The sequence below is a fragment of the Mobula hypostoma genome, assembly GCF_963921235.1.
Source record: "Mobula hypostoma chromosome 6 unlocalized genomic scaffold, sMobHyp1.1 SUPER_6_unloc_1, whole genome shotgun sequence".
NCBI classification, from domain to species: Eukaryota; Metazoa; Chordata; class Chondrichthyes; order Myliobatiformes; family Myliobatidae; genus Mobula; species Mobula hypostoma.
The window spans coordinates 266,716-280,766 of NW_026948118.1; the positions used below are offsets into that span (position 1 = coordinate 266,716).

Genomic DNA, 14,051 nt, shown 5'->3' on the forward strand with positions numbered 1-14,051 from the left:
CTATCATTTTGGATCTCCCCCTCCCACTTTCAAATCTCTTACTAGCTCCTCTTTCAGTTAGTCCTGACGAAGGGTCTTGGCCCGAAACGTCGACTGTACCTCTTCCTGGAGATGCTGCCTGGTCTGCTGCGTTCACCAGCAACTTTGAGGTGTGTTGCTGTGATATAGCTCAATGGAAGGTTGTGGAGCAGTACCTAATGAGTAGTTACTTTGTAAGCTTTGACTGATCAATTGTATTCCATTATTCTGGTCATAATTAATTTTGCCCTTTCTATTATTTTGAGACATTTCCTTTGTCATTTACAACTCATCTGGACTCTTGTCACGTCATCATTCCATCATTTCATTTAATTCCTCTAGCCTTTCACTTTATTGTAGACCTTCTGTTTTATTCATTGCTCCCCTATCCATTTTTGAAAGCAATAATATGTCCAGCAGTTTGCATCTTTTTGTATAATGTCTTAAATATACCATAAAGATATAGGGGTGTTTGTCAAAAGAAACAGAAAATTGACAATGAGCCACAGGTGAATTACAGCAGATGACCCTATACTTGGTCAGATGGAGATTTTAAACAGCCTACCAAATATGGGAAGAGCTACAGAAGTATTGTGATAAAACAGTTCTCTTAACAGAAAAGTTAGATGAACAGAGGAGATTTGGTGCCTGTACAACTGGTCCAGGTACGAGGTTGGATCTCCCTGGGCACAGAGCCGATTTGAAGAGCTCGAGAGTGGCTTCAGGCTGGATGGCGAAATATGGGCCCAGATTGAGTCGCTAGATGGTGTGGTCTAGGCCTGGAGCCTTTCACTGCCACTGTGTCCTAGTGTGAGGTACAATTTGCTGTTTAGACAATTTAAACGCTGACCCAGATCGGAGGCGAGAGCAGATTCTTGCTTGTTCTCTGTGATGGTCACTCCTTTCACCCGGGTTCCAGAGCCTTTCACTATTTAGTTAATTGGTCAATTTAAACACCAGCCCAAATAGACTGGAAAGATAGGGTGTTGGCAACTGGGGTGATGGCCAATTTTGCTCACTGTCTGTGATGGTCACTCCTCTCCATAGCATTGAGACTATGAAGACTGCCCTGGCTGCTGTGCTCTGTGCCTGCTAATATGTTTAACTGCTCAGCAAAGCTTTGGGTCAACTCCAGGTTACTCCGTGGTTCAGATCTGAGGACTCAATTTTGGTTTGGAATATTGTTGTTCGCTTCAATTGTTTGCATGATTTGTGTGTGTTTTTTTTTCTTTCTCTTGCGCATTGGGTGTTGGTCTTTTTACTTTTCTTCTTTAACTGAGTTCTTTCGGCTTTCTTGCTTTGTGGCTGCCTGTGAGCAAGCAAATCTCAGGATTGTATAATTTATACATTCTTTGATAATAAATGTATTTGAACTTGATATAAAGAGGAGATTCTAGAGCTTTAGCAGTTGAAGGTATAGCTGCCATTGGTGAAGTGGAATTAAGTTTCTTGTGTGAGAAGCCATATATAGACATACTGAGGGAGAATGCTGAAGAAGTTACTGAAAAGAAGATGGATGCAATTATAGAAAGATTCGAAATGGTGATGAGGGTTTAAAAATGTATCTGTTGCTTAGGAATGGTATAGATCAGAGAATGCTGAGTGAATGGACTTGCTTTTGAGTTAAGATGTCCTCAGGTTATCTAATATACATAGAGAGATGCCACCCTCCAAGTCCATGCCAACCATCAGCCACCCATTTCCAGGAGTCGTACATTAACCCAATTTTTAAAAAATTCTTCCTACATTCTCATCAACGTCTACCTCTATACCCCAGCCGATCCAGGTTCCACCATCTACACATTTGGGGCAGTTTACAGTGCCAATTAATTTACCAACCCACGTGTCTTTGAGATGCTGTTCCCCACAGATGCTTCCTCTGCTTAAACATTTAAATGCTTTCTTGTTTTTTTATTTCATATTTCTGACACCTGTAGTTCTTAAATTTTTTTTTTGTTTTTTTTTTACAGAGCCTCCATATTTTACAGATCCAACGGTGGGGTTTTCAAGAGTTGATATAAAACAGGGGAAATTCGAAGTCACCATTCATGACTTAGGTGGAGGGAGAAATATCAGATCTATCTGGAAGAACTATTATGCTGAATCCTTTGGCGTTATTTTCGTTGTGGACTCCAGTGATATTATTCGAATGGAAATAGTTAAAAAAGCTGTGACCGACGTCATAAGGCATCCTGGGATTTCTGGAAAACCTGTGCTTGTGTAAGTGTCTCATCTGAATATAAAACAAAGCCTATCTCTTTGCAATGTTTACTTCCTCCAATTCCTGGAAAAGTAATAACACACAGTGCAGTATTATGTCTGATAGCAAGAAGCTGAATCTCTAGTAGCTAAATCTCTGGGCTCCTCTGCTTCTCTGGACTCAATTGCAAAATTTCCTGCTTTGCTGTAGGGCACAGAATGGAAATACTTGATCTTGGGCCACTATGATCAAGGCATTGGATTTATCATGTCAGCTTAATAAATTCAAACAAAGGAGAAAAGCAAACATTTCAATTATCATGTTGACAGCTGAGTTTTACAATGTAATATTTCATATTGACTGTACTGGGTCTTTCTTTTTTTTGTTAAATTTAAAATGGCTTCTTTTGTTATGTTATACTGGGGAATGCTGAGAAAGTCTCTAGCTAGACAGTTGCTTGGGTTATTATAGATAGCAGGGTGCTATTAGCCAATGTGTGGTCATGTATCGTTTTGATTTCGGATATAATGCTGTATCATATGACTGTGGACGGGGTTTTTGGCGGGGAGTCGGAGGAGAGACGAGGAGGACGGTGGACGTGCGGAGAGGCTGCGGTCGATCACTTCGGGTGATCCCGAGCCGTGAGTCGACAGGATTCGGGTGGTCGTCCGGAATCGATTGAGCTCCAACAGTTGCGTGCAAAGAACTTGGACTTTGATAAGTGTTGGCGGCTTTTTTTTCATTACTTCCTTTTCTGTATCGAATTTATATTAATGTCATAGAATTAGTAATATCTATAAAGTGTACTTGGTAAAATTTACTGGGTGTGCTGGCTGATGATTGATGTTTGGGCTTGATTTGGGCGGTAACCGACTCCATGGGAAGCGTTGAGGCAGGTGCTGGGTGGGATTTCCCCTGGACATATACGAGCCAATATAACTGAGCGTTACATACCACTTCATTATTCATTTCTAGATGACTTGTGTGTTGCAGTAAAATAGCTGACTCATTGTCAAAACATCTTTACAGAATTAATGGAATAAGTTGTGTCAGTGGGCACAGTTATTGTTGGCGGGAGGGATAAGACTGAGAATTCAGAGCGCTCTTGAGGGAATTTCACGTGAATGCAGAAGTGATAAACTTCCTGAAAGGTTCTCGCTTTGTTGTTCTGACTACACTCTGACGTAGACTGCCAATTTCGTATAGTTTCCCAGCAGTAACAATGGTAAATATTGTCAGCAGACTATTTTTCCATTTTAGTCTCGAAGATAAAGTAGTGATTCTGTTGATTCCAGTGAAGAAGAATGTTTCTGAGAGAAACAGTAATGTAGGTTATGTGTAATTAATCTGATTAATTCTGTTTAAGTATGTTAACACAAAATAATCTGCAGATGCTGGGGTCAAAGCAACACTAGAACACAACACGCTAGGGGAACTCAGCAGGTCAGACAGCATCTGTGGAAAAGATTGGTCGACGTTTCGGGCCGGAACCCGTCAGGACAAAGGGTTCTGGCCCGAAATGTCGACTGATCTTTTCCACGGATGCTGTCCAACCTGCTGAGTTCCTCTAGCGTGTTGTGTTTAAGTATGTTTTAGTCTTTAAATGCATTAAAATTAGATTTTTGGGGGAAATGTTTCTTTATTAATTTTTAATAGATTTTGTCTGATACTGAATGTTAATGAATATTGAAGATGTTCACAGTAATTTGATGTCTTTAGGTACTAGGCATTTTTGTAGGCAGAGTTTGCTATTTATGGCCAGGAAAGTCGTGAGGGCCTATCGATTAGGAATTAGGTTTGCGCCTCATTTCCAGTGCAACTAAGAGCAGTGAAGCTGGAAATGCAGATGCTCGTGGCGTACTGAATCAAGCTTGTCTATTACCAATGCCCTATTGTTCATTCATTTATCCTATCTTGTATATGACTGCTACAGTTTCCAGTAGTGTGTGACCCTGGGTATTTTTTGGGCTTTAGGTTACTGCAGAAATCCAGTAGCTCCTTGTAAACTACTTTTTTATCTCCTAATTTAATCTAGCATTTAACTGGTAAAATAATAAGTTAGCAGCGTGCTAAAAGAATGAAATATGGTTTGATGAAGGCAAAGCCTTTATTTGGTCAACCATGTCTGTGAAAAGAACTCGTAATGCAATTGTGACATTATTCATTTTTCATTTGCCTATAAACAGCATCAAGTGTCAAATATCTGAAATCATATAAAATTGCTAAGCTAACTCCGGCCTTGTGTAGAAAGTAAGGAAAAATCAGTACTATAGTTGTGCTGATATTTATCCTGTATACACCTGAGTTATTAGGAAAGATTGAATAGGTTAGGACTTTATCCCTTGGAATGTATAAGATTAAGAGGAGATTTGATGGAGGTATACAACACTGATGGGTATAAATAGGGTAAATGCAAGCAGGCTTTTTAAATCGAGGTTGGGTGGGACTACAACTAGAGGTCATGGCTTAAGGGTGAAAGGTGAAAAGCTTAAGGGGAACATGAGGGAAACTTCTTCACTGGAACGAGCTGCCAGCACAGGTGGTGCATGTAAGCTCGATCTCAATGTTTAAGAGAAGTTCCGATACATACATTGATGGTAGGAGTACCTATAGTCCCGGTGCAGGTCGAAAGAAATTGGCAGTTTAAATGGTTTGGCATGGACTATATGCGCTGAAGGGCCTGTTTCTGTATTGTATTTTTCTATGACTCAAGAAATCCAAAGTGGAGAAATTGTCTTTAATATCAGAGTTAAATTGACTGGTAACACAGCAATAACCTTGCACTCAGTACCAGTAAGACCAAGGAATTGATTGTGGACTTCAGGAAGGGGAAGTGAGGAGAACACACACCAGTCCTCATTGAGGGATCAGAAGTGGAAAGTGTGAGCAGTTTCAAGACCCTGGATGTCAACATTGTTGAGGATCCATCCTGGACCCAACATATTGATGCCATTACAAAGAAGGCACAACAGCAGCTGTATTTCGTTAGGAGTTTGTGGAGAATTGGTGTGTCACCAAAGACAATTGCCAACTTTTACAGATGTATCATGAAGAACATTCTAACAAGTTGTATCATCATCTGATATGGAAAGAGCCACTGCTCAAGATTAGAAAAAGCTGCAGGAAGTTGTAAACTCAGCTGGCGCTATCATGGGTACTAGCCTCTCCAGCATCCAGGATACCTTCAAAAGGTAAAGTCTCAGAGAGGCAGCATCCATCATTAAGGACTCCCTTCACGTTGGACATTCCCTCTCCTCATTGTTAAAATCGAGGAGGAAGTACAGGAGCTGGAAGACATGCACTCAATGTTTTGAGGTGCAGCTTCTTCCACTCTGCTATCAGATTTTTGAATGGACAATGGACCCATGCACACTAAATCAGTATGGTTTTTTAAATCACTTTTTTGCACTACTTATTTAATTTTTTTATATGTACTTATTGTAATTTATAGTTTTTATGTATTACACTGTACTGCTGCCACAAAACAACAAATTTCGCAACAAGTGCCAGTGACGTTGAACCTGATTTTGCTTCTAGTTCTATTTCTCTTTAAATGCAAAAGCTTTGAAATTGATTAGATAGGCTAGAATGCGCCTTTAAAGTAACGTTGAACCGATTGTTACTTGCACATAAAAAGGGACTGCAGTTTTGAACCTAGAGCATTGAACAATACAGACAGTACAGTCCCATGGACCATGATGTTTTCCCAACCTTTTAACCTACTCTAAGATCAGTCTAGCCCCTTCCTTTCACATAGTGCTCCATTTTTCTTTCATTCTTGTGCCTATCTAAGAGTTTCTAATGTATCTGCCTCTACCACAATCCCTGGCAGTGTGTTTCATGTACTTACCACTCTGTGTTTTTTAAATAACGCAATCTCTGACATCCCCTATACTTTCCTCCAATCATCTTAAAATTTTGGCCTGTCCTATTAGCTATTTCCACATTTTTTGTGGTGGGGGGAGGCACTAGCTGTCCACTTTAACTATGCGTCCTATCAAGTTAAACATCCCCATCAAATCTCCTCTCGTTCTTCTTTGCTCCAAAGAGAAAAGCCCTAGCACACTCAACCTTTCCACATAGAGCATGCTCTCTAATCCAGGCAGCATCCTTGTAAATGTCATATCCTGCCTTTAATGAGGTGACCAACATTGAAACAATACTTCAAGCGTGGTCTAACCAGAGTTTTATAAGCTGCAACAGTACCTTCTTGCTCTTGAACACAAACCACTGACTTATGAAGACCAACACACCACATGGCATCTTAACCATTCTCTCAACGTGCGTGACAACTTTGAGGGATCTCTCGATATTGACCCCAAGATCCTTCTGTTCCTCCATACTGCTAAGAATCCTGCCACTAGTCCTGCACTCTGCCTTCAGCTTTGACTTTCCAAAGTTTATCATTCACATTTTTCCGGATTGAACTCCATCTAGCACTTCTCAGCCCAGCTCTGCATCCTATTAATGTCCTAGTAACCTACGACAGCTTTCTACACTGTGCACAGTGCTACCAATCTTTGTGTCGTCTGCACCTTTCTAACCCACCCTTCCACTTCCTCATCTAAGTCATTTATAAATATCACAAAGCATGTGAGTCCCAGAACTGATTACTGTGGAACATTAGTCATGGACTTCCAGGCAGAATACACCCCCTCAACTATCACCTTATGCCTTCTGTGAGCAAGCCAATTCTGAATCCACACAGTCAAGATTCCCTGGATCCAATGCCTCCTGACTTTCTGAATGAGCCTGCCTAAGGGAAACTTGTCAAATTCCTTCTTAAAATTCATTTATGTTGATACTGTATCCACCGTTCTACCTTCATTGTCACTTCCTTGAAGAATTTAGTCTGGCTTGTGAGGCAGGACCTGCTGCCGCCCGCACCCTCCCCAAAGCTATGCCTACTATCCCTAATCAGGCTATGTTTATTCAAATGGTTGTAAATCCTGTTTCTAAGAATCCTCTCCAATAGTTTGCTTACCACTGAAGTAAGGCTGACTGGTCTATAATTCCCAGGATAATTCCAATTGCTTTTCTTTTACAAAGGAATAGCAGTTGCCTTCCTCTGGTACCACTACTCGTGTGGCCTGTGTGCAAGCAAAGATCATCACTAAAAGCACATAATCTCTTCCGTCGCTTTCCGTAGTAACCAGGTTTTGTTCCCTGATAGGCTGAAAGCTATTCTTGCTTTGACTGACAGAACATGGAGACATCTTCATGAATCCCCACAATTCCTGCTGATCCTGTGATCTTAAGTCTCTTGAGGCCGATGTGAGACCATCCTTTCGGCGGGGGGGTCAATTTACAGAAAGCATCTGGTCCAGACAGCGTAACTGGCCAAGTACTGAAGACTTGTGCAAGTCTCATTACAAAACTACCTCAGATTGCCAAAGTAAGAGATTGGACATCTTCAACTTCTCACTTCAGCAATCTGAGGTACCCACCTACTTCAAGCAGGAATCAATCATAATATTGCTCAGGAAGAACATGGCAACTTGCCGCAATGACTACTATCCTGTATCACCTACATCCGCTGTGATGATATGCTTTGAGAGGTCAGTCATGAAGCATATCAAATCTTGCCTGAGGAGTGACCTGGATCCATTACAGTTTGCCTACAGTCACAACCGATCAACCAGAGATGCCATTTCATTGGTTCATCACTCAATTCTGGAACACATGGACAATGAATATGCACATGTCAGGATGCTCTTCATTGACTACAGCTCATTATCCAACATTGTCGTCCCCAATGAAATTCATCACTAAGCTCCATGATCCTGGTAGCTCCCTGTGCAACCGGATCCTTAATTTCCTCACTAGTCGACCCCAGTTGTGCAGATTGGCAACATCATCTCAACACTCACAACACGCTGGAGGAACTCAGCAGGTTGGGCAGCATCCATGGAAACAATGAGTCGATGTTTCAGGCCGGAACCCTTCGTCAGGACTGTAGAGGGAAGGGGCATAGGCCCTCTCCAGTCCTGACGAAGGGTTCCGGCCCAAAACGTCGACTCGTCGTTTCCAATGATGCTGCCGGACCTGCTGAGTTCCTCCAGCGTGTTGTGAGTGTTGCTTTGATCCCAGCATCTGCAGATTATTTTGTGTTGTGTTGGCAACATCATCTCCTGCATGCTCACCATCAGCACAGATGCATGTTAGGGCTGTGTGCTTCGCCCTCTGCTCTACTCGTTTTATACTTATGATTGTGTCACTAAGTGCAGCTCCAATGGCGTATTTAAGTTTGCTCACGACAGCACAGTTGTTGGTCGAATCAAAGGTACTGATGAATCAGCATGTAGGAGGGAGATGGAGAATCTGGTTGAATGGTGCCTCAGCAACCATCTCTCATTCAAAATTAGCAAAACCAAAAAGCTGATTATTGAGCAGGAAGGAGCCAGAGGTCCATGAGACATCCCTCATTAGAGAATGAAGCTGGAGAGGGTCAGTTGCTTTAAATTCTTTTGCACTAACATATCAGAGCATCTATCCTGGGTCTTCATATAGAAGGTGTAACAGCACCTCTACTTAGAAGTTTGTGTAGATTTGGCATGACACCAAGAACTTTGACTAACTTCTGTAGATGATCAGTGATGAGTATCCTAACTGGTTGCATTACAGTGTGGTATGGAAAAACCAATGCTCAGTTTAATATGCTTCTAGTGGTAATACAAAGTATAATTCTGGAAAGCTCTGGAAGTTTCTTTGCGTTACTTGAATTATGACATTCATGAGTTCTTGTATTAACTGGTCATTCTTGATCAGGGCAACAGACACAAAATGTTGGAGGAACTCAGCAGTCCAGGCAGCATCTATGGGAAAAAAAGTATAGCTGACATTTCAGGCCGAGACCCTTTTACAGGACTGGAGAAAAAAAGATGGGGGAGGCAAGAGAGAAACACAAGGTGATAAGTGAAACCAGGAGGGGGAAGGATGAAGTAAAGAGCTGGGAAGTTGAAAGAGATACAGGGCTGGAGAAGGGGGAGTCCGATAGGAGAGGACAGAAGGCCATGGAAGAAAGAAAAGGGGGGAGGAGCACCAGAGGGAGGCGATGAGGTGAGAGAGGGAAAAGGGGATGGGGAATGGTGAAGGTGAGGGGCCATTACTGGAAGTTTAAGAAATTGATGTTCATGCCATCAGATTGGAGGTTGCCCTGACAGAATATAAGGTGTTGTTCCTCCACCTTGAGTGTGGCCTCATCGCCATAGTAGAGGATTGACGTATCAGAATTGGAAGTGGAATTAAAATGGGTGGCCACTGGGAGATCCTGCTTCTTCTGGTGGACTGAGCATAGGTGCTCGGTGAAGCGGTCTCTCAATCTACGTTGGGGTTTCACCGATTATATATGCAGCCACACCAGGAGCACTGGGCACCATATATGACCCCAAAAGACTCACAGGTGAAGTGTCACCTCACCTGGAAGGACTGTTTGGTGCCCTAAATAGTAGTGATCCTTTGGTGTAGGGTAAGGTGTAGCACTTATTCCCCTTACGTGCTCAGGTTGGAGGAATCAGTGGAGACATTCGCTGATCTTCCTTACAGGCTTCGATCAAAGTTTTCTGTTCTGCCTGTTGCACAGAGGTACCAGGAGCCATGCTTCCCGATGCCAGCATTACAGTTTCAGAAACAACAAGGCAGGATGACACAACCGTGGTTAACAAGGGAAGTCAAAGCCAACGTAAAAGCAAAAGAGATGGCATATAATAGAGCAAAAAATAGTGGGAAGATAGTGGATTGGGAAGCTTCTGAAAATCTGCAGAAGGCAACTAAAAATGCCATAGAAACCATAGAAACTACAGCACAGAAACAGGCCTTTTGGCCCTTCTTGGCTGTGCCGAACCATTTTCTGCCTAGTCCCACTGACCTGCACACGGACAATATCCCTCCATACACCTCCCATCCATGTATCTGTCCAATTTATTCTTAAATGTTAAAAAAGAACCTGCATTTACCACCTCGTCTGGCAGCTCATTTCATACTCCCACCACTCTCTGTGTGAAGAAGCCCCCCCTAATCTTCCCTTTAAACTTTTCCCCCCTCACCCTTAACCCATGTCCTCTGGTTTTTTTCTCCCCTTGCCTCAGTGGAAAAAGCCTGCTTGCATTCACTCTATCTATACCCATCATAATTTTATATACCTCTATCAAATCTCCCCTAAATGGTAGTGATCCTTTGGTGTAGGGGCAGGTGTAGCACTTATTCCCCTTGCATGCAAAAAGGAGCAAAAAGATGAAATATGAAGGTACACTATCCAATAATGTCAAAGAGGATGCCAAATGTTTTAACATTAGTAAAAGAGGCGAGAGTAGATACTAGACTGCTGGAAAAAGATGCTGGAGATGTAATAAGTACTTTGCATCAGTACTCACTGTGAGAAGACACTAGCAGTATGCCAGAAGTTTGAGAATGTCAGGGAAAAAGTAAGTGTGGTTGCTATTACTAGGGAGAAGGGGCTTCGGAAGCTGAAAGGTCTAAAGGTAGTTGAGTCACTTGGACCAGACGGACTACACCCGAGGGTTCTGAAAAATGTAGTTGAAGAGATTGTGGAGGCATTATTAATGATATTTCAAAAATCACTATATTTTGACATTATTCTGGAAGACTGGAAAATTGCAAATATCACCCCACTCTTCCAAGAAATGAGGGAGGCAGAAGAAAGGGAATTATAGGCCAGTTAGCCTGACGTCAGTGGTTGGGAGATGTTGGAGTTGATTGTTAAAGATGCTGTTTCGGGGTACATGGAGGCACACACTTACTCATCGGTGTACAGAATCAGATGATTGGAGTAACAATCAACAGCACACTGTCAGTCTCCATGTTCTGAGTTGAGACTGCCATCACGTGTTTCTTGTTGACATACTGGGTAAATGTTTACCTGTATCAGGGATACAATGCAGATGCAGAACAGAATGTCACCTTTAAAGTTTGAAACACTGAGTTGCTCTTAACTAAGAGTTTGAGGACTTGCTGTCCTTCAGCAGACTTGAGTAGTTAAGCAATTGTTGATGGATCTGTCACTGACTGGTCAATGTATTGATTTACATTGGTTTCCTCTTCAGTCCTACGTGTCTTCCCTCCTTTGGTCTTCACTGGAGCAAGCTGTAACATAGCTGTCAATGTTATTGTTCCATCACTGTCATTCTCCGTTGAGTCGGTCAGGGCTGCTATAGCGTTTTTGTCACGTCCATCCTGTAATTCCTCAGAGTTCAGGTGGTGTCACTATCTCTGGAGTCTGTCCGATATTAGGTGAGATTCTCAAGAGTTTGGATGGTGGTGCTGTATGGGGAGACTCAATTGTTCAATGTGAGTTTTCATTCCTTGGACGGAGCTTCAGAAGTAGGTGTTTCCTCGGGCGGAGCACTAGCAGTAGCATCATTGGCAGGACCACCCACTTGAAGTCGTGGCTGCACTTTTTACATTTCGTTTTATTTTGCTTCTGAGCTCGGCAGAATACACTTCAATTGAATTACTACGGAAGTAATTATTTATTGTTACATATTGTTCATAAATAGAAACTACTCTACATAATTCACAAACCACTTCATTAATTGTGTTCACTTTAAGAGATGGTGTCTGACATAATAATGTCAGTGTAAGGCAACTGCTTTTGGTTTTGTTTGTAATGGAAGTAAAGGGTTGCGGCTTTCAAGCTCATAAAATGACTCATGTTTTATTCACAAAATCCTACAAGTGTATTGCTCTTTGCTTGTTCAGTTAATGCACTGATTTGCTTTTTATGCTTTATAACTGTCTTTATCATGCTGTTTCTGTAGTTTATAGCAAGGTTCGCATTTCTTTTGATTAGTAAAAGACCTTACTTGTCCTGTTATCTCTTTGAATCGCTTCAACATTTGATCATACTGACCATGCGGTTTTATCTCTAAATCAGTAGCAGGTGTTTTCTGGATTTTATTCCGTGCTTTCATGGTATCATTTAGGAGCTATGTTTCATTAGATTCAATATTGATCATATATTCCGTCCAGTTTCTCGCATTAAACTTAACAAATGGAATGTTTTATTCAAGTACGAGCTCAAACGCTCAAATATCTGTTCCCATGTAACTGGAGATTGTGTAGTTGGTTTTTCGACTTCGGACATTGCTTTAATTCGATCTTAATTTGTACACTCTTTTTATTATTTGGTGATCTTGAAGTATTTATAGTATTACAGCCAAAATTTTAATAAGTTGTCCTGCAACCCAAGTTTATTTTTTTCTCTTAATGCTCTGCCAGCTTGTAAGTATGTAAATTCTCTCATGCACTCTGCTGACCTGTGCAAATTTATTATCTGTTTATCTGTGCTCCGCTGCTTGTATAAATTTCATTTTTGACAGTCTATCAGCTTGCATATTTAATCCACACTCTACCAGTTTTGCACGTAGATCTACCGAGTTGCATTTCTTTAAAAGAGCAGTGTAGCAGTCCTCACTCCTAACACCCATCTGACGATGTTGAAGTCAGAACTAATTCTCTCTCAGATAATTAGGAACATAAAGAGGAAATTTTTACCGCTTTTGTTTAGGCGCTGACAATTTCACTTTTGGCTTTGATTGTTGCAAGTTCTAAGTCTCCACAACCGTGCTGCTGACTTCGCCACTTGTTGGATTTTGATGTTTAAATCCAAGGTTCTTTCGGAAGTTAGAAAATAGGGGCAAAACTTGTTCCTTCACGATCATTTTATTAAGTGTTGAAAGAAACAGGAGCAGGAGCTAGAAGCAGAAGTCTTAAATTCAAGAAGTTTAAGACGGCGCTGCTTTGTGTTCAGCTGTTTTATACCTTCGGATAAGGAAAAATCCATTTAAATCTATAGATAAGATTTAACCAATTAGAAAGCAGCTATGCGATACTGGGAGTGCCATGTTAACCAATGAGTATGCACTTATGTAAGTAATTTCAGAGCAAAGAAACATACAGAGCTTTCTAGAATTATGCTTTGTATTTTAATTGTTAGAATGCAAAGAAAGATACAATTGTAGGCTAATCTAGAATTAAACTGTCGGATGCAACAATATTTAAAAAAGAATCAAAATGTAAGAACAGCCCTGAGACATCTCAATTTCCTACCTTGTTCTAAAAATGAATTGTCTTTATAATGTACAGTGCTTGATGTAAGAGAAAAATATATTCTATTGCAGATTTCAAAATTACTTGAAATATGAAACTCAAATAAAATCAGTGTTTTGGAGGAGCATGATGACGCTTTTGGGCTGCGTAGCACAATCCTTGCTGATTTTATTTGATGCAAATGATACACTTCACTGCCTGTTTCAGTGTTTTCTTGTACATGTGACAAATAAAGCTAATTTCTTTTTTCTTTCTATTTAAATATCTACCAGCTTTATGCACAAAAAATGCTCTGCATCAACTTACCATGAATCTTAAACACAATAAATTCTGCAGATGCTGTAAATCCAAAGCAACACACACAAGATGCTGGTCAGGCAGCATCTATGGAAATGCATGAACCGTTGACATTTCAGGCTGAGACCCTTCTTGAGGATGGGAAATGCAGAGGTGGGGTAGGGTGGAAGAGATGACAAAATAAAAAGGTAGGGAGAGGGGAAGGATAGCTGGAAGGTGATAGGTGAAGCCAAGTGGGTAGGAAAAGTAAAGAGAGGGAGAGGAAGGAATCTGATGGGAGAGAGGTGGACATAGGAGAAAGGGTAGGAGGAGGGGACCCAGGTAGAGGTGATAGGCAGAGAAGGTGAGCGAAGGGGCCAGAGTGGGGAACAATCAGGTTGGAGGCTATGCAGATGGAATATAAGATGTTGCTCCTGTAACCCGAGGGTGGCCTTATTGTGGCATGGACAGCTGCTCAGATGCGAGCAGA

General features: G+C 41.4%; 1 protein-coding gene across 2 annotated transcripts in view; it reads left to right on the top strand.

Annotated features, from left to right (window-relative positions):
* The window catches only part of LOC134341134 (ADP-ribosylation factor-like protein 13B), a 67,214-nt gene that overhangs the window by 22,462 nt on the left and 30,701 nt on the right, over positions 1-14,051 (top strand). Inside the window, exon 4 of one of the 2 annotated variants that reach the window (XM_063038906.1) lies at positions 1,989-2,238. In XM_063038906.1, the coding sequence (XP_062894976.1) occupies positions 1,989-2,238 (250 nt within the window). Of the gene's footprint in view, positions 1-1,988; positions 2,239-5,309; positions 5,410-14,051 lie in introns of those variants that run through there. The other variant, XM_063038907.1, reaches the window with a different exon arrangement.